Here is a 25,901-nt window from a genome sequence, read left to right as displayed (position 1 = left end):
ACCTAACACACTACACGCACTGACGGAGGACGACCATCACTGTGTCCTATAAGCTCCGTTTGATGACTAAGAGCTCAGTTGAGCTAATATCTAATCTCAGCAAATACAATTAACCCTTTGTTTCTTATTTAATAATTTTCAAATGTTAATTGGTATCATGTAATTTTAGAATTAAGGTAAACGCTAAATATTATGTCAAGATGTACTTAATTATCATCCTTCTACTTACCAAGTACCCGAACATTCGGATATCCAAATTTTCGTTGACATCCCTTTTTTCTTGTTTTAATACCTGAAACCTTGCAAAATCATATTACAAATATGAGAGCAAGCAAAGGTCATACTGTACGACATCTATCTAATTATCACTTATCACAGACATATCTTACGTTGATCTTTAGTTCTTGAGCATAAATGTTTATTTATTTGCAACTGTTATAGTGACCACAACAACTCAAAGATAAGTGTCAGCAAGATTTATTAATCTATATTATGTATTTAAATTTCCTACAATTCTTGATTGTTAATTGGCACAAATTCAATCTCGAAGCATGCACTCTTGCTTGCCAAACAATAAACCCCGAGATAATACTCCAAAAAAATATACTTGTCAAGTTTATCCATTTACTTTAACGCTGTTACAAAAATGCTTTTGTTTTGTTGTATAAATTTCACATGCATTGAATGATTTTAAAATTACTTGGCACAAAAAAAACATACAAGAAGGTGGGTATCACATGAGAATCAATGTGTCACTTTTTCACATGTAAAAATACGGTTTATATTATCAAAGCTCTATACGCGAGATTGCAAGTCCTTTTTCTTGCAATAAGGTGCTGTATTTGTCCCTTTGATATATATGACCATTATCTTGAAGATGGCAGTGTGACTCTTGTTAGTGCAATCTTTCCCATAAAGACTTCATTTAAGCATAAACATAAGGTTTGTTAATGAATTTTTAATTATGTGTGTGCTTGATAAAACCCTTATGTATAAAAACATTAAAGAGACATGTTCAGTTTTTTTTAAGTATCAGTACATGTATCAATAAACTAATAACGACTTTTAAATATAACCAATGTCTTAAATATTTTAAGTTTCAAGAAAAAATTAAAAAAAGATAAACTTCCTAGGCGTTAAGCCCAGGACCTAATGATGCCAAATCAAACATGCTACCATTACATCATTTAGGCTTTCACAAGTATAGGCATTTTTAGAAAACTGTTTTAGTTATATATATATTTTTTATAAATTTGTGAACAGTGTTTGTTCGTGGGACGCTCAATTGTATTGATTGCTTTGGGTATAACGATCAGCGATCACGACACAAAAATCCAAATGTTTAAACTCTTAAAAACCGAATTACCATAAATACAAAAAACATTAAATGTTACGGTATCTACATATACACACCATGCGTTTATTTCGCGATCTTGATAAGACCAGATACAAAAGTTGGTACATTAAATTGTGTACTTAACTGACACTTGGCACTTCCAGTTTAACGTCGATGCCCTCAATACTGTCATCTGGAGGGGTCTGGCTATTGTTAATAGCCATCATAGCAGGAATGAGTTTTATGGTGTGCATTGATGTTGTATTTTAATCAGCCTACACGCGTCGGGTCGAAAACAACATGCGATGTGTGATTATGACATGAATAAATTTGTTAATGTGCTTTAATTTGAGAGATGCAAAGATAATAATTGAAACTTCTCTATTTGGAGTTGGTCAAATTGTCGTAAGTTCGACAATTTCATCAACCCCAACATTTTTATTCAATAAAACTCATTTGAAATAGTTTTCGTAGCTTTAAACACTCAACGACGGTCATTTAGATCAGCTAACCCTTTTACTATCTCATTATAACAATTGACGAGTTTATTTGTTAAAAAGGGCCGGTTACTATCACTTTATTACAATATAGTAGTCAATTGGCATGTGATTAACAGGACCGACCGTATGTAAGTGACTCCCTCAGCAATCGCGATTTATAGTGGACATGTGTAACAAGCACTTCAGCCAATGATCGACGCATTTTTGAATGTTCATTTTTGGCCTGGCGAAGCCCCTAGGCCAAAGTACTTAAACCGTTTTTTGGAATAAGCTGACTTGGCTGGCTGCCAAAACAACCGCGAATGAATGAATTTGGAAAAGTCCGATTTACCACTTGGCGGTCATTCATGCGCAATCAAAGAAGAGGGACCTATACAAACAAATAGGTCCCTGCAAAGAAGTTCTCAATAACCCGCATTGTGAATACAGAACATAACTATATAACATGAAAGTGTCATAGAACGTGTAATAAAATATTATTGAAGCAAAATTCATAAGCATTGGATACGGCATAGGTTTTATATTGTTTGCATATTCATGCGAGAATCTCACTTCCGTTTTATCAATAAAATTCCATTTTGATGACGATGTGCTACGTTTCAAATCGCGTGACCAATTAGTGGCATTTGATTGGTTTACTTTTAATGAAACGCAAAACAACCGTACAACTGTTAGCAATTATTGTATCTTTCTTTTTCTTTTACGATGATTTAAGAAATGTCTGCACAAGTGACGACGGTTGGGGTTTTTTGGTTGTGTAATTTGAATGTATTGGATTACGGCGAAATGTGTAAAAAGAGTGTGACTAGTGTCCACTTCTCGAAGAAGTTGACACTGGCTCGATGGACTGCCGACTGCGACAATCAAAGGCACGGTTGATCAGCTGTACAAAGGTGTAAAACCTCTTGTATCTTGATCATTTTGGTGAGAAGTAAGTAAAATCACTAAACATATTTTCTTCAAACTTGTACTCGTTGTTTATACTGACAACACATATTTGTTAAACATGTTACACAAAATAGTGGGCAGTATTTTCACAGTTATGCCCCTTTTTCAACTCAGCAAATTTCTTTAAAAATGCAGCTATCTTCTTCAATATAAGGACATTTTCTTCAAACTTGCAATAGGTCTTTATACAGACGAGGCATATTTGTATGAAAAGTTACATAAATATTTGGGCAATATTTTTCAGTTATCGAGTTATGCTAGGGCAACAAACAACTGCAGTTAAGCGTTGGCACCCACAAGCAGTACTCTTGTTTGATAAATTACATTTGTTCTACTTATATCTTTGCAGATGTCAACCTTAGAAGAAATCATGAACATGGACCAAAGCATGCCCTATGACAAGTCTGCAAGGGGCAGAGTTGTGTTTGCAAGCAGTCCAGAGACATATACTAATGCCAATGGTGAGACAAAGCAGTCAAAGTCTGTTGCTATAGCAGATGACAAAAAAGCTGTGAAAGTTGTGTCGTATGACCCAACCCAATTCAACAAACTTATTGAAGGTAAAACAATAATGTTGAGAAATTTCATCCGAAGGGATGGGTATATCATTCTAACCCGAACATCTAGACTGTTCCCAACACAAGAAATTGAAGTCCCTGACAGCAGAGTACAAGAGGGTAAGGCTCTTGTCAATCCACCAGCGGCTCCTATGGTTTCATTGAGAGAAGCACTAAGGTCACCTCCAAAAACCAAAACAACTGTTTGCCGGAAAGTCATTCAGGTATTTATATTACTTCTTTTCATTGGCTTATAATTTCATTATACCCCCACAAACGAAGTTAAAGGGGGTATATAGGAGTCTTGTCTGTCTGTCCATCTGATCTGTATTGGTTGTCCGCTCTCTGACTCGAATTGTTTTCATCCGATCTTCAACAAACTTGGTCAGAAATTTTATCTAGATGTCTAGGTCAAGTTCGAATATGGGTCATGCCGGGTCAAAAAACGAGTTCACGGGGTCACATACAGCATGTTGTATGCTCTCAAATTCAAGTAGTTTTCATCCAATCTTCACCAAACTTAATCATAAGTTGTATCTATATGATGTCTAGGCCAAGTTCCAGTCTTGGCATTATTTTTTTGAGGCACTAGCTTGATCAGACTACCAGCTTGGAAATTTCAATAGCCCGAATCAATTCTTACTAGCCCGAATTAGAGTTATAATTCTGTAACATTTGTAAATATGTTAGTCTTGGACCTAATCCAATCCATCCGGTAATAATACTAGTGAAAGTGTCTAGAGAGATCAACTTACTACACTGTTCAATAAGCATCTACTCAATGAGTGCCCAATGGAGATTACCGATTTACTTCTGAATAGGCTTCTATAGCAGGGGTGTCAATTGTCCCAAATGTGAAATCTGGAAAATAAGACTGAGGGTCAAGTGTCGCACGTCCCCAACCACAATAAAGGGCAGAGCCCTTTATCTTTCTAGTTGCAATTACTGGTTAACCCTTTCAGTGCGGGAACCGAATTTTGAAGGCCTTTGCAAACAGTTTGGATCCAGATGAGACGCCACAGAACGTCCATCAGGATCCAAACTATTTGCTATTCTGATAATATTCTTTGAAAAAAATCAAAGAAAATGCTAATTTTAGAAATTCAGCAGACAACATTTTAGCAGACGACAAATTTCCCATCATGCAAAGGGTTAATATGTATTTTTTAATCTGATATTGTCAACTATTTGTTACACATCAACTGAAACTGGTAACTCAAGGATACAATGCAAAATAGTATAAACCAGACCAGTCATCGTCGTAAATAGTAATTTCAGCACTGGTCCATATTCGAGTGTTCGCCTCGGGATTGTAGCTTATCAGAGCTTGCAAAAAAGCGGCGAAGGTCTTGCTTCTTGGTCGATCCTTCGTTTCCGCAAAATCGTAATATTACTTTTCAAACAAGTCGTTTGTTTATTTTGGAACATGTGTAGGTATTTTGCTTTAAGTAAAGAAATCAAATGTATTGTATGTATGCCAGCATTAGCCTGTAAGATATAAAAGGGTCAATTCAAAGTTCTTAATTGACTAAATATATAGAGAATACTAGGTTAGCGTTGAATACAGAGAAGTTTATGTATGTTGCGAGGCTTAGAACGCCGGGAGCGCGAGCCTTTATGGCAAAGACCGTTAGAATCATTTCAAGAGACCAGTGGCATTTGGTTTTGTGCTGCACCATTAGGAAAGAATACTTTGACTGTGTTAACCAGTGAACTTTTATTTTTGTTATCAAAATATAAATGGTTATTCATTGCTGAATTTTACTACAATTATTGAATCTTAAAATTGTTCATGGTTCTTATAAATTGTTCATGTTTGAAAAGTTTGTTCGGTATAATCAAATAAATATTACATGTCTGACAGGGTGACCCCTGTCAGACATGTGATATTTATTTTATTATACCGAACAAGTGATAAGAAATTGACTGTGTTAACCTTCAAATCCTCCTCGCTTATCGTTGAAAAACGTTTGCTGGCAATAGTGCTTGCCATTTTGTTGTCTGTTTACAACGTCATAAATTGTGTAATCAAGTGATAAGAAATTGACTGTGTTAACCAGTGTACTTTTATTTTTGTTATCAAAATATAAATGGTGATGCATTTCTGTATTTAAATACAATTATTGAATATTAAAATTGTTCATGGTTCTTATAAATTGTTTATGTTTGAAAAGTTTGTTCGGTATAATGAAATAAATAATACATGTCTGACAGGGTGACAGTAAATTTGCCAACTTTCGGAAAAATACTGTCAACCTCGGCTTCGCCTTGGTTGACAGTATTTCATCAAGTTGACAAATTTACTGTCACCCTGTCAGCTATGTAATATTTATATAATGAAAATTGCTGGTCTTTCAAAGTAATGTTATACGTGCTTAAGAGATGCTTGGAAATTCCATACTTCAGACTGCCCAAAGATTTTTTCTTTAGTTCCTCGCCGTTTTTCTGACGTACAGATGCATAGAAAAAGCGTAACTCAAATTCTCAATAACTGGTTGTTAAGTTACGCTGGAATTTTCCACGATATCACTAAGATCCATGTAATTGGAACGAAGAAATTCGTTGTACAAGTTCATACCATGTTTAACTACACGTTTAGTGTTTTTAGAGTCCTTGTCTCGATCCAATGCCTTCAAATCCTCCTCGCTTATCGTTGAAAAACCTTTACTTGCCATTTTGTCGCAAGTTTACAGCGGAAAGGCAAACTGCGTACTGCGCATGCGCGAATGGGACAGTATCATTTTCGAACATTCCGCACGTGGTTGCTAGGGCAGCGGGAAACTGTATTTTTTGTACAGTAATGTTTTTCCCGCTGGTGGCGCGTGATTGCCAATGCAGCGGGCGACAGTACTTTTTGGACATTAAATTTTTTCCAGCTGGGTCTGACAGTATTTCTTTGTCACGATGACCTATGGGAGTTTAGCATTGTGAATAAAAGTGAGGTATAATAAAGGTAAATAACACACTAGTTTGTTTGACCATTGACACTTGACGTCATACTAGTATTTTCGTAAGTATTTTCGATTACAATTGTGTGAGTCTATTTCTTATAACGCACAAGTTGTTTATTCATCTTTCATTTCTATGTATCACTACCAAATTACAACTGTGCTGTTTTTTTGTATGTGTTGAAATAAACTGATACCATACATTTCATGTGTTAAATGTATTAATGATATGTTTGATGCGACAAAGAGGCATTGCCTAAATCTCACATATGACAATTATTTTGTATTTAAATCTATACATTATTCAGAAGGTTCATAATGAATGCTAAGCGTTAAGACTAAACTTGGTTTGATAAAGCAATACTACGTGACCTCTGTTTGATTACGAAATCTATGGCAATTCAACGTTTAATTACAGACATGAAAACATAAGAATACATTTAGGCTAACATGGGAATACAAGATGATGATGAATTGCGTAAATTTACACGAGGGCATACACACAATCCCCGAGATTGCTCAATTGAAACATGTAGCAACTAAACTGATATATGCACAGACTTGTTTGTGTAAAAGTCGTGGCTTTTATATGGGGTTTGTTCTCTTAATACCAAAGATTTGACAAAGACTAGGAAAGGGTTATAAGTAGCTGAGGTTTTTACTACACAAAACAAAAATGAAAAAAGTAATCCCCATGGCTCCTCGCCAATGTTTACCCAGGGGCTTGATGTTAAAAACACACCATGTGATATTGCAAAACAAATATTAAACATCTGACTTTTGGAGTTTCATAGAATAAGATTGGTAAAGTTATATACTATCTTAGTGTAAATAAATAATGTGATCGTTGTTCTTAGTTTTGACCCAAGGGGGGGGGGCATATTTTGTAGTTGAGGAAAACTATACAATGTAACAAACCAAATTTTAAACCCCTGACACTTGTGGTTTTAGAGGAGATATATACAATTATTTACAATACAATTCTATAAAAATCATTTGAACTCTGTGGCGCGGAAATGTTTGACTTCTGAGGCATGATTTAAACAAATTTAGCAAGGGCGCACTAAATTTTGTTATGACAAACAACACAATTTTATTTATTAATTTATATATCGCTGGCCTACATATGCAATATACATTTTGAAAATAAAAACTTCGAAAGAGTGTCACCCATAGATAATTCCTGTTAAGTTAAATTCAAATCTGACAAGGGTTATGAATGAGAAGTCTTTAGCAGTAAAAGTTCACAAACGCACCTAACACACTACACGCACTGACGGAGGACGACCATCACTGTGTCCTATAAGCTCCGTTTGATGACTAAGAGCTCAGTTGAGCTAATATCTAATCTCAGCAAATACAATTAACCCTTTGTTTCTTATTTAATAATTTTCAAATGTTAATTGGTATCATGTAATTTTAGAATTAAGGTAAACGCTAAATATTATGTCAAGATGTACTTAATTATCATCCTTCTACTTACCAAGTACCCGAACATTCGGATATCCAAATTTTCGTTGACATCCCTTTTTTCTTGTTTTAATACCTGAAACCTTGCAAAATCATATTACAAATATGAGAGCAAGCAAAGGTCATACTGTACGACATCTATCTAATTATCACTTATCACAGACATATCTTACGTTGATCTTTAGTTCTTGAGCATAAATGTTTATTTATTTGCAACTGTTATAGTGACCACAACAACTCAAAGATAAGTGTCAGCAAGATTTATTAATCTATATTATGTATTTAAATTTCCTACAATTCTTGATTGTTAATTGGCACAAATTCAATCTCGAAGCATGCACTCTTGCTTGCCAAACAATAAACCCCGAGATAATACTCCAAAAAAATATACTTGTCAAGTTTATCCATTTACTTTAACGCTGTTACAAAAATGCTTTTGTTTTGTTGTATAAATTTCACATGCATTGAATGATTTTAAAATTACTTGGCACAAAAAAAACATACAAGAAGGTGGGTATCACATGAGAATCAATGTGTCACTTTTTCACATGTAAAAATACGGTTTATATTATCAAAGCTCTATACGCGAGATTGCAAGTCCTTTTTCTTGCAATAAGGTGCTGTATTTGTCCCTTTGATATATATGACCATTATCTTGAAGATGGCAGTGTGACTCTTGTTAGTGCAATCTTTCCCATAAAGACTTCATTTAAGCATAAACATAAGGTTTGTTAATGAATTTTTAATTATGTGTGTGCTTGATAAAACCCTTATGTATAAAAACATTAAAGAGACATGTTCAGTTTTTTTTAAGTATCAGTACATGTATCAATAAACTAATAACGACTTTTAAATATAACCAATGTCTTAAATATTTTAAGTTTCAAGAAAAAATTAAAAAAAGATAAACTTCCTAGGCGTTAAGCCCAGGACCTAATGATGCCAAATCAAACATGCTACCATTACATCATTTAGGCTTTCACAAGTATAGGCATTTTTAGAAAACTGTTTTAGTTATATATATATTTTTTATAAATTTGTGAACAGTGTTTGTTCGTGGGACGCTCAATTGTATTGATTGCTTTGGGTATAACGATCAGCGATCACGACACAAAAATCCAAATGTTTAAACTCTTAAAAACCGAATTACCATAAATACAAAAAACATTAAATGTTACGGTATCTACATATACACACCATGCGTTTATTTCGCGATCTTGATAAGACCAGATACAAAAGTTGGTACATTAAATTGTGTACTTAACTGACACTTGGCACTTCCAGTTTAACGTCGATGCCCTCAATACTGTCATCTGGAGGGGTCTGGCTATTGTTAATAGCCATCATAGCAGGAATGAGTTTTATGGTGTGCATTGATGTTGTATTTTAATCAGCCTACACGCGTCGGGTCGAAAACAACATGCGATGTGTGATTATGACATGAATAAATTTGTTAATGTGCTTTAATTTGAGAGATGCAAAGATAATAATTGAAACTTCTCTATTTGGAGTTGGTCAAATTGTCGTAAGTTCGACAATTTCATCAACCCCAACATTTTTATTCAATAAAACTCATTTGAAATAGTTTTCGTAGCTTTAAACACTCAACGACGGTCATTTAGATCAGCTAACCCTTTTACTATCTCATTATAACAATTGACGAGTTTATTTGTTAAAAAGGGCCGGTTACTATCACTTTATTACAATATAGTAGTCAATTGGCATGTGATTAACAGGACCGACCGTATGTAAGTGACTCCCTCAGCAATCGCGATTTATAGTGGACATGTGTAACAAGCACTTCAGCCAATGATCGACGCATTTTTGAATGTTCATTTTTGGCCTGGGGCGAAGCCCCTAGGCCAAAGTACTTAAACCGTTTTTTGGAATAAGCTGACTTGGCTGGCTGCCAAAACAACCGCGAATGAATGAATTTGGAAAAGTCCGATTTACCACTTGGCGGTCATTCATGCGCAATCAAAGAAGAGGGACCTATACAAACAAATAGGTCCCTGCAAAGAAGTTCTCAATAACCCGCATTGTGAATACAGAACATAACTATATAACATGAAAGTGTCATAGAACGTGTAATAAAATATTATTGAAGCAAAATTCATAAGCATTGGATACGGCATAGGTTTTATATTGTTTGCATATTCATGCGAGAATCTCACTTCCGTTTTATCAATAAAATTCCATTTTGATGACGATGTGCTACGTTTCAAATCGCGTGACCAATTAGTGGCATTTGATTGGTTTACTTTTAATGAAACGCAAAACAACCGTACAACTGTTAGCAATTATTGTATCTTTCTTTTTCTTTTACGATGATTTAAGAAATGTCTGCACAAGTGACGACGGTTGGGGTTTTTTGGTTGTGTAATTTGAATGTATTGGATTACGGCGAAATGTGTAAAAAGAGTGTGACTAGTGTCCACTTCTCGAAGAAGTTGACACTGGCTCGATGGACTGCCGACTGCGACAATCAAAGGCACGGTTGATCAGCTGTACAAAGGTGTAAAACCTCTTGTATCTTGATCATTTTGGTGAGAAGTAAGTAAAATCACTAAACATATTTTCTTCAAACTTGTACTCGTTGTTTATACTGACAACACATATTTGTTAAACATGTTACACAAAATAGTGGGCAGTATTTTCACAGTTATGCCCCTTTTTCAACTCAGCAAATTTCTTTAAAAATGCAGCTATCTTCTTCAATATAAGGACATTTTCTTCAAACTTGCAATAGGTCTTTATACAGACGAGGCATATTTGTATGAAAAGTTACATAAATATTTGGGCAATATTTTTCAGTTATCGAGTTATGCTAGGGCAACAAACAACTGCAGTTAAGCGTTGGCACCCACAAGCAGTACTCTTGTTTGATAAATTACATTTGTTCTACTTATATCTTTGCAGATGTCAACCTTAGAAGAAATCATGAACATGGACCAAAGCATGCCCTATGACAAGTCTGCAAGGGGCAGAGTTGTGTTTGCAAGCAGTCCAGAGACATATACTAATGCCAATGGTGAGACAAAGCAGTCAAAGTCTGTTGCTATAGCAGATGACAAAAAAGCTGTGAAAGTTGTGTCGTATGACCCAACCCAATTCAACAAACTTATTGAAGGTAAAACAATAATGTTGAGAAATTTCATCCGAAGGGATGGGTATATCATTCTAACCCGAACATCTAGACTGTTCCCAACACAAGAAATTGAAGTCCCTGACAGCAGAGTACAAGAGGGTAAGGCTCTTGTCAATCCACCAGCGGCTCCTATGGTTTCATTGAGAGAAGCACTAAGGTCACCTCCAAAAACCAAAACAACTGTTTGCCGGAAAGTCATTCAGGTATTTATATTACTTCTTTTCATTGGCTTATAATTTCATTATACCCCCACAAACGAAGTTAAAGGGGGTATATAGGAGTCTTGTCTGTCTGTCCATCTGATCTGTATTGGTTGTCCGCTCTCTGACTCGAATTGTTTTCATCCGATCTTCAACAAACTTGGTCAGAAATTTTATCTAGATGTCTAGGTCAAGTTCGAATATGGGTCATGCCGGGTCAAAAAACGAGTTCACGGGGTCACATACAGCATGTTGTATGCTCTCAAATTCAAGTAGTTTTCATCCAATCTTCACCAAACTTAATCATAAGTTGTATCTATATGATGTCTAGGCCAAGTTCCAGTCTTGGCATTATTTTTTTGAGGCACTAGCTTGATCAGACTACCAGCTTGGAAATTTCAATAGCCCGAATCAATTCTTACTAGCCCGAATTAGAGTTATAATTCTGTAACATTTGTAAATATGTTAGTCTTGGACCTAATCCAATCCATCCGGTAATAATACTAGTGAAAGTGTCTAGAGAGATCAACTTACTACACTGTTCAATAAGCATCTACTCAATGAGTGCCCAATGGAGATTACCGATTTACTTCTGAATAGGCTTCTATAGCAGGGGTGTCAATTGTCCCAAATGTGAAATCTGGAAAATAAGACTGAGGGTCAAGTGTCGCACGTCCCCAACCACAATAAAGGGCAGAGCCCTTTATCTTTCTAGTTGCAATTACTGGTTAACCCTTTCAGTGCGGGAACCGAATTTTGAAGGCCTTTGCAAACAGTTTGGATCCAGATGAGACGCCACAGAACGTCCATCAGGATCCAAACTATTTGCTATTCTGATAATATTCTTTGAAAAAAATCAAAGAAAATGCTAATTTTAGAAATTCAGCAGACAACATTTTAGCAGACGACAAATTTCCCATCATGCAAAGGGTTAATATGTATTTTTTAATCTGATATTGTCAACTATTTGTTACACATCAACTGAAACTGGTAACTCAAGGATACAATGCAAAATAGTATAAACCAGACCATTCGTATCACCGCGTCTGTATTCGTCATTGTATAGAAAATGTTATAAAGAAAGTCGAAAATAAAAAATAAAATAATTAACATCGACGAAAAACAATGTATCCAAAAAAAGAATGCCCGAAAGATGTATGTGTTTTGCACATGAAGTAAATGTGCATATCGTTTAATTTCAGACAATGAAAACAAATTTCTTAGAAAATCCGTAATAAATAGATAATATTGTTAGCATTTGCTTTTCAATATGTTAAGCTGATAGTGCAGTGCTTTACTTTGCAAATCGATCACTTAAAATATTTTAAGATGGTGGACATTGTAAGATTTTAGAAAAGTAGCAAGGACTTTTCGTCAGTTATCGTTCATGTATGGCCATCACCAGCCAATCAAAAATCAATAAATAAAAACCTGGGCACAATCGGTACCGAACAAACAATTTCTGGAATGCCGAGGAAGCTATAACAATAGGAAGCTATTTCGGCCATGTAACTAAGTTCAAACACGAAAAAAGCACTTATACGATCGGGCTACTGGCTTGGAATTTTAACTCGACAGACGCAAAAATCATAACTCGATCATCAGTCGAGTGTAATCCAAGACTGAAGTTCGAATGTGAGCCATGCCAGGTCAAAAACTAGGTCACAGGGTCACTTAGTGCGTTTTTCAACATTCATCAAGGTGCTTTTGTGAAGGCAACATGCAAAACATTCTGTGTCCATACAGCATGTGGGGGTTTTTATCACGTCTGTGACAAAGCTCTAGTTTTCTCAGTTGTAAACCTAATGTAATTATACTTCCTAATAACACAGTATTTTGTGGAGTTGGAATAGGACATCAATATGGGACTATATTGTTTTTTCAACAGTGCATAATATGCAGTTTTACATGTTGTATTTATTTAGTTTAACAAATAATGATTAAAATAGATACTTTCATATATAATAGCATCATTTAAAATGTTTTTTTTTACAAAACTGTTTGTTATGTCTCCCACTTAAGTAGTGGGGGACATATTGTTTTTGCCCTGTCTGTTGGTCTGTCTGTTGGTCTGTCTGCGCCAACTTTAACATTTTGCAATAACTTTTGCTATATTGAAGATAGCAACTTCATATTTGGCATACATGTGTATCTCATGAAGCTGCACATTTGAGTGGTGAAAGGTCAAGGTCATCCTTCAAGGTCAAAGGTCAAATATATATGGCCAAAATTGCTCATTTTATGAATACTTTTGCAATATTGAAGATAGCAACTTGATATTTGGCATGCATGTGTATCTCATGGAGCTGCACATTTTGAGTGGTGAAAGGTCAAGGTCATCCTTCAAGGTCAGAGGTCAAATATATGTGGCCCAAATCGCTTATTTTATAAATACTTTTGCAATATTGAAGATAGCAACTTGATATTTGGCATGCATGTGCATCTCATGGAGCTGCACATTTTGAGTGGTGAAAGGTCAAGGTCAGAGGTCAAATATATGTGGCCCATATCGCTTATTTTATGAATACTTTTGCAATATTGAATATAGCAACTTGATATTTGGCATGCATGTGTATCTCATGGAGCTGCATATTTTGAGTGGTGAAAGGTCAAGGTCAAGGTCATCCTTCATAAGGTCAAGGTCATCCTACAAAGTCAAACGTCATATAGGGGGACATTGTGTTTCACAAACGCATCTTGTTTTTTTTATAATTTTCATAAAATGAAACTGTCCATGCCACACACAGTTGAAAACTACAATTAAAATGAACTTAAAGCTTAATAAGCAATATCCTATTACTTATCAAGCTTGAAGTTTAAATAAACCATTACAAACATAAACTCAATACATGAAAGGAACAGTTTTGTTTTAGAATATAAACAACACAATGTCCATTCCCAGTTTGATGTCTAATTCCAAATTCACATAATACAGTGTACTTATAATACCTTTGGCATTGGTTGCAAAACATGTCTAATTATTGCGATGGCGCTCATTTCATTTAAGTCCCCTAATGTGTTCCATACAAAATTACATAGTAGATTACTGTATAAATATGCACCAACATGTTAAACCTGTTCAAACATGGTTACAAAATAGTCATCTGCCATATTTTGGATGGTGATTTTATGCATTTGTAACTAGCACATTTACCTTACACCGAACACAAAAACATGTATGTTTCCGGTTACACACTCAAAACAATGAGGGTCAGTAGGTTCGGATATTTTTTTATATTTGGTTCGAAAATGTTCGGAATTATTAGATGTTCGTACTCATATTGTACCAACATGATTCAAATAATATAAATCAAAGTTACGAACAAAACAAATCAAGGTATTACAGATGCTGACCATCTTGTGATAATCAAGTTCTGTTTCACACTGGTGTATTAACATTTTAAAACAAGTCAGGTTGTATTAGATATAAACATGACTGTGCCTTGTCATTGGATTTTTTTCCCCTACCCTGAATTCCAAAATGGTGGAAGATAATGGCAGCTCTGCCTTCTTGTCAAGCCACTACGCTTGAGCAGTCGGCCATTTTCAAAGATAGCGGCGTGGTTTAAAGTTCAGGCCTTTAAAGATCTACATGTACATAGGGACCAAATAGTGTCAAACAATATCGTTGTTGTCCACTCGCGATTTTTTGATAAAAGAATTGCAGTCACGGGTAAACTCTTGACGGTCGATCGGGTAACCGGAAATAAACATAATTTTTCGTTAGCCCTTATACAATTAACGCTCCATAAAAACAGCTCGTAATTACTAATCTTAACCCTTTTACACTCCATTTTTAGCTCATCTGAGCACAACATACTCATGGTGAGCTATTGTGATCGCCATTTGTCTGTCATGCATCATGCAGCGTCAACATTAACCTTGTTTACACTCTAGAGGCTACATTTATTGTCCATTCTTAATGAAACTTGTCTGTGGGTGTGTCTGTCCAAAAATGCTGCGTCGCGTGAACCTCGAAATTGCTTGAGCTAAAGACATGCAACTTAACAGGAATATTGGTCAGCATGTTGTATATCCTTCAAGTCATGCACACCATTACTGTCAGCTGTTGTCATTTTGCTAATAACTCAATATGTATGTAATCATGTTATACAGGATGAAGAAGAGCGCGACATCCTGGTAGGAAAGTCGAAAAGTCCGACAAAGATGAAAACAATTTACATACAGGATGAAACGGTGGACAGAGTAAAAGTGGCTTTGTGGAGAAACACTAACAAAAACGTCAGAACTGGGGATTTCGTCAAAATCACTTATTTGACAATACACACTTACCAAACAAAGTACACAACTGAAACCAGCTTCAATTCTACCTACACAACTTCAGTTACTGTAAGTAAACATTTTGACTGCATACTTTAAGGATTTTTCAAATAATTTAGCTAAGATGCACTAATGGTGGGCAGAACACCATGACAAGTTGCCTATTTTTGTGCCCCCCCCCCCCCAAAAAAACCATGTCCGTCTGTTTGCTGTTCTTCCGTGCGTCTGAAAAAAGTTTGCGATATGCATATCTACACTTATTGCTTAACATGTAAATTTGTGCACCTGTGGTTTTTCATTTGATTTCAATATCTGAAAGCAGAGTAATGGCTCTCGACTTAGTAAAATTATACTTAATAAAGTTTGCGCATATCTATTAAAGTATAAGGCGTACAGTCTTGACACTTCAAGAAAGAAAAGACCTACAGTCACTGTCTTGAAACTTTTTAGCATTATTGCTCACTATGTGAAGTTGTGCATCTGAGTTTTATTTAGTTTTGTTTCAATTGGTAAAGCAGAGTTGTAACCCCTGACTTAGTAGAATTATACTTAAAAGAGTTCATTCCTACAGTCCCGAAACTTAATAGGCTTGTTGCTCATCATGTGAAGATTCGCGCCATGTAACATTTATGGCCCTTGGTTCATTTATGTTGCTTTTAATATGAGAGACTTAAGACTTGTAAGATTTTTGCTAATCATGTAAATAATGTGAAGGGAGGCACCCGTGTCCTATGGACACTTTTCTAGTCTATGTCAAGTCAATGCTAAATGTCTCCTGTTGTTATTGTATAAAACTTTAAAAGCCAATGTAAAAGGCCTACTAAAGGTATCTTGTTCCTGAGTAAAAGTATGTTCTATTTAGGTTTTTCCCAAATTCTAGATTTCACAACACATTCCTTCCCATTTGAAAGAATCCATCCAGTACCTTCCCCAAAATTTTTTGAAATCCCCGAGTTGCTCTGTCTAGACATAAAAATTAATTAGTATTCTTATAAAAAATCAATCTGATTCTACACAAGATTATCACGATTTAATTTAATTCAATTTAAGAAGCGTTCGACATTGTGTGGCTGACTTTAGATCACTTGCCTCTCACAGATGTAGGTTCCATCCTCGCTCTGGGAGTTGAATTTTTATGCCCCCCTTCTAAGAAGAGGGGGTACATTGTATATTGCTTTGCACATGTCTGTCGGTCGGTCGGTCCGTCCACCAGGTGGTTTCCGAATGATAACTCAAGAACACTTGAATCTAGGATCATGAAACTTCATAGGTACATTGATCTTGACTCGCAGATGACCCCTATTGATTTTGAGGTCTCTAGGTCAAAGGTCAAGGTCACAGTGACCCGAAATAGTAAAATGGTTTCCACATGATAACTCAAGAACGCTTAGGCCTAGGATCATGAAACGTGATAGGTAGATTGATCATGACTCGCAAATAACCCCTATTGATATTCAGGTCACTAGGTCAAAGGTCAAGGTCACAGTGACCCGAAATAGTAAAATGGTTTCCGGATGATAACTCAAGAACACTATGGCCTAGGATCATGAAACTTAATAGGTAGATTGATCATAACTTGCAGATATCCCCTATTGACTTTCAGGTCACTAGGTCAAAGGTCAAGGTCACAGTGACCCGAAATGGTAAAATGGTTTCCAGATGATAACTCAAGAACGCTAATGCCTAGAATCATGAAACTTCGTAGGTAGATTGATAATGGCTGGCCGATGACCCCTATTGATTTTCAGGTCACTAGGTCAAAGGTCACGGTCACGGTGACCCAAAATAGTGAAATGGTTTTCGAATGATAACTCAAGAACGCTTATGCCTAGGATCATGAAACTTCATAGGTACATTGATCATGACTCGCAGATGACCCTTATTGATTTTCAGGTCACTAGGTCAAAGGTCAAGGTCACGGTGACCCCAATAGTAAAATGGTTTCCGGTTGATAACTGAAGAACGCTTATTCCTAGGATCATGAAACTTGATAGGTAGATAGATCATGACTTACAGATGACCCCTATTGATTCTGGATGACAACTCAAGAACGCTTATGGCTAGGATCATGAAACTTCATAGGTACATTGATCATGACTGGCAGATGACCCCTATTGATTTTCAGGTCACTAGGTCAAAGGTCAAGGTCACAGTGACAAAAAACTTCCACCCAAGTGCCCGCTCATGAAATGCTCAAGGGGACCTTGGGTCTTTCTCCACCATGACAAGCGGGAAAAGGCGCCATATAGCCATTAAACGTGTCAATGCGACGTTAAAACAAACAAACAACTTCTATTGTTTTGTTAATGTCTGATGCTGCCTTATCCTCGAAAAGTAATGTTTGTATTGCCATATGAAATATTTCCTTATTTTTCCAGAAAGTCGAACCACCAACTGTACATGTGACACTTACAGTAATTAGTGCCTGTGCACAAGATGACGTTACAGAACTTCTCCTCAGTGATGACTCTGTGAGGGCAATTCCTTCACAATTATTAATGGCTGCCCTTCCACAAGAACTTGAAGAAGTATTGGATCCAGAATCTTTCTTTGCAGAGCGAAAAACAAACTTAAGGCTGCAATTAAAAGGATCGGAAGTACTTTCAGTGAAACTTCAGTAAACTGTTATACATATACATGACATTATTCAGCATTCCTAGTTTACCATGTTTTCCCTAGTGTTTTTTTTTATAAATCTCCTACTTTTTCATACATTTTACAACAAGCTCCTACTTCTCCTAGTTATGCCCCCCTTCAAAGAAGGGGGATATTGCTTTGCACATGTTGGTGTGTTGGTCTGTCCGTCCGTCCACCACATGATTGTCTGATGATAACTCAAGAACGCTTAGGCCTAGGATCATGAAACTTCATACGTACATTGATCATGACTGGCAGATGACCAACTATTGATTTTGAGGTCAATGGTCACAGGTGAAGGTCATAGTGACTGGAAATAGGAAAATGGTTTTTAAATGATAACTCCAGAATGCTTACGCCTAGGATCATGAAACTTAATAGGGACATTGGTCATGACCAGCAGATGACCCCAACTGATTTTCAGGTCAATAGGTCAAAGGTCAAGGTCACAGTGACCTGAAACAGTAAAATGGTTGAATGGAAATAGCAAAATGGTTTCCAAATGATAACTCAAGAAAGCTTTGCCTTATGCCTGGGATCATGAAACTTCATAGGGGCATTTTCAGGTCACTAAATCAAAGGTCACAGTGAAACGAGACAGTAAAGTGGTTTACTGGAAATAGGAAAATGGTTTCCAGATGATAACTCAAGAAGGCTTACGCCTGGTATCATGAAACCATCACCACCTCCACCACCACCTCAGTGACAAAAAAAGTATTCACACAATAGCTGCCATTACAACTGACAGCCCATATGGGGGGCTTGCATTTTTTATAAACAGCCCTTGTTCTTTTTCAAGTAACAAGTCTTAAAAACTTTTAATGGGCAAAAAAATAATTTGATTTTGTTAATTTGATGTCACCTGGATATGTATACATGTATTCATAGGGTTTTAAATATAGTTGTGTTTGCTGTAGGTATAATTTTTTGATTTTGACATTTGCAAAGATTGCCAATATACAACATGAAGAAGTGATTAGGCAAAATTATTTTTACAATACTTGAGGCTGGACCCTACACATTCAGTTTAATTGGGTCTAGCCACTCATTAGTTATCAATAAGAAAGCAGGGAAATTTAATATTTGAGTTTCATCTACAGATCATGTGATGTAGCATTTATAGGTACAGGAAAAGACTCGACCTTGTATAAATGCAATGGATCTTTCAGTTATAAAATTAGAAGTTATAAAATTAAAAACAAGCTTGATCTTGTAAACAGAAAATCATTCATTGAGTACACGACTTTCCATTGATTAAATCTGGAACTCCTAACTTAAATTCTTCTAATTCATCATGTATGCTACTGGTTTCTCTTATATGATCCATAAGAATACTTGTAACATAATCAATGACTTGGTGCATATTTGAGGATGTTGATTGCAATCCGCAGTCAATAAATTTGTTTGGTAGCATGTTATATTTAATACCTGACATACAGTTGTCCATTCTTATAAATGGTTAGTTTATTCATGTGATCAGCAAGAAAATTGACATGATCCATTGTTGTAGTGCCGAAAAGTCCTTTTGAAAGTTTATCTATGAAAAGCAAAAGTGCACTTTTACTTCTAGATTAGATTATGGTTGATTAAAGAATAAGGCTCAATACTCAAATTGTACACTTGTATTTTGCTCCTCTTCATTGTCTGAGGCTTTTTATTCGAGTCATCATGTGAGATAACATGTGACACGATTGATTGTTCACTTAACAAGCTGGAAGTGCAGACACATCAAATTATTTTGTGTTCCCTTCAATTAAAGCATGATGTCTATTTATTAAAAGGGTGTTATTTTCAACTGCTAATATGTAAAGGTGATTTTCCTGTAAAAGACTATTTTTCGTCTTAACCATTTGAAAATTTAAGTGCGTTTGCCTTTGTTATTTAGCCCTTTTACATTTACAATACATATGTTAATATTCATTCAAAAGACAGAGAATTACATGATACTATTCTTGTTCCAAACATTTAAAAATCATTTTGTAGAACTAGATTATTAGTTAATACTTCATTATGCAAAGTTATATTAAGCTTTGATGTTTAAAACTATCAACTTCCATGTTCTACAAGTTGTTAATGCATTGTGTTCATTAAATTCATCTCAGCACTAAATACTTGTTCATTTTTATGCCCCCCTTCGAAGAAGAGGGGGTATATTGCTTTACTCATGTCGGTCGGTATGTCGGTCTGTTGGTCTGTCGGTCCATTCACCAGGTGGTTGTCAGATGATAACTCAAGAACGCTTGGGCCTAGGATCATGAAACTTCATAGGTTCATTGATCATGACTCGCAGATGACCCCTATTGATTTTGAGGTCACTAGGTCAAGGTCACGGTGACCCGAAATAGTAAAATGGTTTTTGAATGATAACTCAAGAACGCATACGCCTAGGATCATGAAACTTCATGGGTAGATTGATCATGACTCGCAGATGACCCCTATTGATTTTTAGGTCAAAGGTCAAGGTCACGGTGACCCGAAATAGTAAAATGGTTTCCGGATGATAACTCAAGAATGCATACGCCTAGGATCATGAAACTTCATGGGTAGATTGATCATGACTCGCAGATGACCCCTATTGATTTTGAGGTCACTAGGTCAAAGGTCAAGGTCACGGTGACCCGAAATAGTAAAATGGTTTTCAGATGATAACTCAAGAACGCATATGCCTAGGATCATGAAACTTCACAGGTAGATTGATCATGACTCGCAGATGATCCCTATTGATTTTGAGGTCACAAGGTCAAAGGTCAAGGTCACGGTGACCCGAAATAGTAAAATGATTTTCGGATGATAACTCAAGAACGCTTTTGCCTAGTTTTCGATGTGTTGGTAACTCTGCCCTGCCTTCATTTAGATTGATCTCGGTATTATTTATAAACATTTCATTATCATTAGCACTTTGCTTTTTGAGTGGTTACTCCTCCGTTGTTATATGAATAATTTAGTGAAAATGTTAAATGTGTTAAAATATTGTTCCAAAATATTTTATAACACTCAATAGTGATGCCATCAGATTCCGGACTTTTGTTATTTGGCATTTCTTAACGAGCTTGTCAATATTCATATTCAGTTTGTAATCCTTCACATACTTGTTATTCCACTTCCTTTAAAGCATGATGTGTTATTTTAAAGAGGTTGTTATTTTCGACATTCTTTCGTTTATAGTGTTTCGCAAAATTGGCTTCTTCTATTATATGACTTTTATTTGTTATGTCTTTGCCATTAACTACTAGTCTGTGTATAGTTTTGTGTTTGCTACTACGTTTTAAAATGTTTGCACAGTATTTTGTATTGTTTTCATTGTGTTCAACATGCTGTGCCCGTGCTCAAAGTAATATGCCATTGAGGTGTGTGTGATAAATTCCTTCTATTTTTTTGTGTGTGAAAATTTCCTTCTTCAATGGAGGTGGTATAATTTGTGTTTCTTTTATGCATCTGTTTTTCAAGTGCTTCAATGACTTTTATGGCTTCATTTTCAAGTTTGTGTGTTTCTTTTTTTTTTTAGCTTACCTGAGCACAATGTGCTCATGGTGAGCTTTTGTGATCGCCTTTTGTGTGTCGTCTGTGGTGCAGCGTCAACATTTACCTTGTTAACACTTTAGAGGTCACATTTATTGTCCAATCTTCATGAAACTTGGTCAGAACATGTGTCACATTAATATCTTGGACGAGTTTGAAAATGCTTCTTGTCGTTGAAAAACCTGCGTGCCAGGGGGTGTGGCAGTTTTCCTAATATGGCTATTATAAAACCTTGTTTAAGACTCTAGAAGTTATATTTTTTGTCCAATCATCATGAAACTTGGTCGGAACATGTGTTCCAATAAAATATTTGACAAGTTCAAAAATGATTCCGGTTGGAAGAAAAACATGGCAGCCAGGGGGCGGGGCAGTTTTCCTATTATGGCTATAGTAAAACTTGTTCACACTGTAGAAGTCAAATTTATTGTCCAATCTTCATGAAACTTAGTCAGAACATTTGTTCTAATGATATCTTAAACGAGTTCGCATATGGTTCCAATTGGTTGAAAAACATGGCTGCAAGGTGGCGAGGCAGTTTTTCCTTAAATGGCTACAGTAAAACCTTCTTGACACTCTAGAAGTCACATTTTTAGTCCCTCACAACATGTTTCCCAGTAAAATCTTAAACGAGTTTGAAAATGGTTCCAGTTGAATGAAAAACATGGCCGCCAGTGGTCGTGGCAGTTTTCCTTATATAGCTTTAGTGTAAAGTAAATTTTCAACATTCTTTCGTTTATAGTGTTTCGAAAAATAGGCTTCTTCTATTATTTGACTTTGATTTGTTATGTCTTTGCCATTAACTACTAGTCAGTGTATAGTTTTGTGTTTGTTTCTACGTTTTAAAATGTTGTACAGTATTTTGTATTGTTTTCATTGTGTTTAACATGCTGTGCCCGTGCTAAAAGTATTATGCCATTGAGATGTGTGTGATAAATACCTACTATTATAATTTTTATGTCCCCCACTATAGTAGTGGGGGACATATTGTTTTTGCCCTGTCTGTTGGTCAGTTGGTTTGTTTACGCGAACTTTAACATTTTGCAATAACTTTTGCTATATTAAAGATAGCAACTTCATATTTGGCATGCATGTGTATCTCATGAAGCTGCACATTTTGAGTGGTGAAAGGTCAAGGTCATCCTTCAAGGTCAGAGGTCAAATATATGTGGCCAAAATCGCTCATTTTATGAATACTTTTGCAATATTGCAGATAGCAACTTGATATTTGGCATGCATGTGTATCTCATGGAGCTGCACATTTTGAGTGATGACAAGTCAAGGTCATCCTTCAAGGTCAGAGGTCAAATATATGTGGCCCAAATCGCTTATTTTATAAATAATTTTGCAATATTAAAGATAGCAACTTGATATTTGGCATGCATGTGTACCTCATGAAGCTGCACATTTTGAGTGGTGACAGGTCAAGGTCATCCTTCAAGGTCAGAGGTCAAATATATGTGGCCCCAATCGCTTATTTTATGAATACTCTTGCAATATTGAAGATAGCAACTTGATATTTGGCATGCATGTGTATCTCAAGGAGCTGCACATTTCATTTTTGTAAGAATTTCCTTCTACAATGGAGGTGGTATAATTTGTGTTTCTTCTGTTTTTCAAGATCTTCAATGACTTTTATGGCTTCATTTTCAAGTTTGTGTGTTACTTTTTTTATTAGCTTACCTGAGCACAACTTTCTCATGGTGAGCTTTTGTGATCGCCTTTTGTGCGTCGTCTGTCATGCAGCGTCAACATTAACCTTGTTAACACTTTAGAGATCACATTTATTGTCCAATCTTCATGAAACTTGGTCAAAACATGTGTCCCATTAATATCTTGGAGGAGTTTGAAAATGCTTCTTGTCGTTGAAAAACCTGCGTGCCAGGGGACGTGGCAGTTTTCCTAATATGGCTATTATAAAACATTGTTAAGACTCTAGAAGTTACATTTTAATCATCATGAAACTTGGTCAGAACATGTGTCCCAATGAAATCTTTCACAAGCTCAAAAATGGTTCCGGTTGGAAGAAAAACATGGCCGCCAGGGGGCAGGGCAGTTTTCCTATTATGGCTATAGTAAAACTTGTTCACACTGTAAAAGTCAAATTTATGGTCCAATCTTCATGAAACTTAGTCAGAACATTTGTTCTAATGATATCTTGGACGAAATCAATTATGGTTCCAATTGGTTGAAAAACATGGCTGCCAGGTGGCGTGCCAGTTTTTCCTTAAATGGCTATAGTAAAACCTTGTTAACACTCTAGAAGTCACATTTTTAGTCCGTCAAAACATGTTTCTCAAGAAAATCTTCAACGCGTTCGAAAATGGTTCCAGTTGAATGAAAAACATAACCGCCAGTGGTCGTGGCAGTTTTCCTTATATAGCTTTAGTGTATGTATAGTAAAACCTTTTTAACACTCTAGAAGTCACATTTATTGTCCAATCTTCATGAAACTTAGTCAGAACATTTCTACAACCCATAACTCAGATGAGTTTGAAAATGGTTCTGGTCTGTTGAAAAACATGGCTGCCAGGTGGCGGGCCAGTTTTCCTTACATGGCTATAGTAAAACCTTGTTATAACGCTAAAAGTCACATTTGTGGTCCAATGCTTATGAAACTTGGTCAGAATATTTGTACTTATGATATCTGGGCTCAGATAGAAAATGGTTTAGGTCCGTTTAAAACATGGCCGCAAGGGGGCGTGGCATTTTTCCTAATATGGCTATTTAGTAATGTTAACACTAGAAGTCGCAATAATTATCCAATCTTCATGAAACTTGATCAGAACATTTATTCTAACAATAGCTCAGCTGAGTTTGAAAATGGTTAAAATACGTTGAAAAATATCGCCGCCCGGAAGGGGGGGGGGGGCAGTTGTCCTTATATGGCTTTATTGAAAACTTGTTGACGCTATATTAGCCTCATTTATTGGCCAATCTACATGAAACTTGGTCAAAACATTATTTTGTCCCAATGAAATCTTAGCGAAGATTGAAAATGGGTCATATGAGCTTAAAAACTAGGTCACTAGGTCAAATAAAAAAAAAACTTGTTGAAAGTCACTTTTTTGGTCTAATCTTCATGAATCAGCTTGCATTTGTCCAGAATAGTCTAGTACCTTTTGCTCTCAGGTGAGCGCCTTAGGGCCTAACAGCCCTCTTGTTTTAAATGACTTGCATCTTATTGTTGTGTTATGTATCTTGCCTTTAATTATTTCCCATAAGGTGTGTGGATTTGCATCTTTGTTATCTTAAACTGTATTGGTTATTACCTGTTATATTTGTGTTTGATATTGTGTATCTTTTCAAAAGCTATTATTTACTTTAAAAAAAAAGAACATTTTGAATAACATAATTGAAAACTACAATTACATAAACATATGGCATACAGTTAATCATAATGAAAAAAAATACACCTGGCACTCAAACACAAAACCAGCAATATTTTGGAGATAAGATTTTTTTAAATATGCGAGTCTATTGCAACATTATCGAAACATGCAACATAAAACCAGGATTTATGACTGATCACTCGATAGTTGAACTTTAACTGCATGAAATACAACCTGAAATAGCCGAAGGTACTTTAAAGATTTCCATTTCTTTTATCTCTAATAATGGGTTAAGAACAATATTGAAATCCTCTCCGACTATCTATGTTCGGACCGTAAACGTTCATTAATGTTAATTGTGCTTCGTGTATTTTTATATCTATACTTGCTTGTCTGCCAATCATTATTACGTTCAAGTAATCCACTGTTATTCCTGTATGACTTTTACTCAGACAAGCGATGCCTTGTTTATATGTATGTTGTCCGCTAAGATAAATATCTCCGTCCCATCCACTTTTTAATGTTTTTGCTAAGGTATGTTTTAGGTGACTTTCCTGTATAAAAAAGACTTATAATACCTTTTTTGTCTAACCATTTGAAACTTTTAGTGCATTTTTCTTTGTTATTTAGCCCTTGTACATTTACAGTACATATGTTAATACTCACACAAAAGAACGAAAATTGCAAGATACCATTCTTGTTCCAAACATTTTAAAATCATTTTGTAGAGCTAGATTATTAGTTAGTTCATTATGTCAAGTTATATTAAGCTTTGATGTTAAAAACAATTACCTTCCATGTTCTACAGGTTGTTGAAACATTGTATTCATTAAATTGATCTCAGCACTAAGTACTTGTTCATTTATTACGATGGTATTGGTAACTTTGCCCTGCCTTCAGATTGATCTCAAAACCATTTTCAAACATTTCATTATCATTAGCACTTACCTTTCAAAATGCCATGATTGTCATTATATTGACTGAAAATAGTCTACCAGTCACACATAACTTAATTAATATCTCCCTTT

General features: G+C 35.7%; 2 protein-coding genes across 6 annotated transcripts in view; both read left to right on the top strand.

The window, feature by feature from the left end:
* LOC127844692 (uncharacterized protein HI_1625-like) overlaps positions 1-25,901 on the top strand; it is a 331,821-nt gene that overhangs the window by 145,579 nt on the left and 160,341 nt on the right. The gene's annotated exons all lie outside the window — the stretch shown is intronic.
* On the top strand, positions 2,457-25,719 carry LOC127844690 (uncharacterized). Of its 5 annotated transcripts, none has more exons than XR_008032865.1 (5): positions 10,016-10,312; positions 10,679-11,110; positions 15,224-15,457; positions 17,767-20,611; positions 20,757-25,719. XR_008032865.1 is itself a non-coding variant. In XM_052375121.1 (4 exons), exons 2-4 carry the CDS (start codon positions 10,679-10,681, stop codon positions 18,007-18,009), a joined length of 909 nt encoding a protein of 302 aa, XP_052231081.1. In that variant the 5' UTR covers positions 2,457-2,767; the 3' UTR covers positions 18,010-25,719. The 5 variants fall into 5 exon arrangements, 3 of the variants coding, with proteins under 3 accessions (XP_052231081.1, XP_052231080.1, XP_052231079.1); XR_008032866.1 differs by having other exon boundaries at positions 17,767-20,632; positions 20,778-25,719; XM_052375121.1 differs by lacking the exon at positions 10,016-10,312 and adding an exon at positions 2,457-2,767 and having other exon boundaries at positions 17,767-25,719.

This window comes from Dreissena polymorpha, chromosome 9 (genome assembly GCF_020536995.1).
Source record: "Dreissena polymorpha isolate Duluth1 chromosome 9, UMN_Dpol_1.0, whole genome shotgun sequence".
Classification (NCBI taxonomy): Eukaryota; Metazoa; Mollusca; class Bivalvia; order Myida; family Dreissenidae; genus Dreissena; species Dreissena polymorpha.
This window is presented reverse-complemented; position numbering and strand designations above follow the sequence as displayed.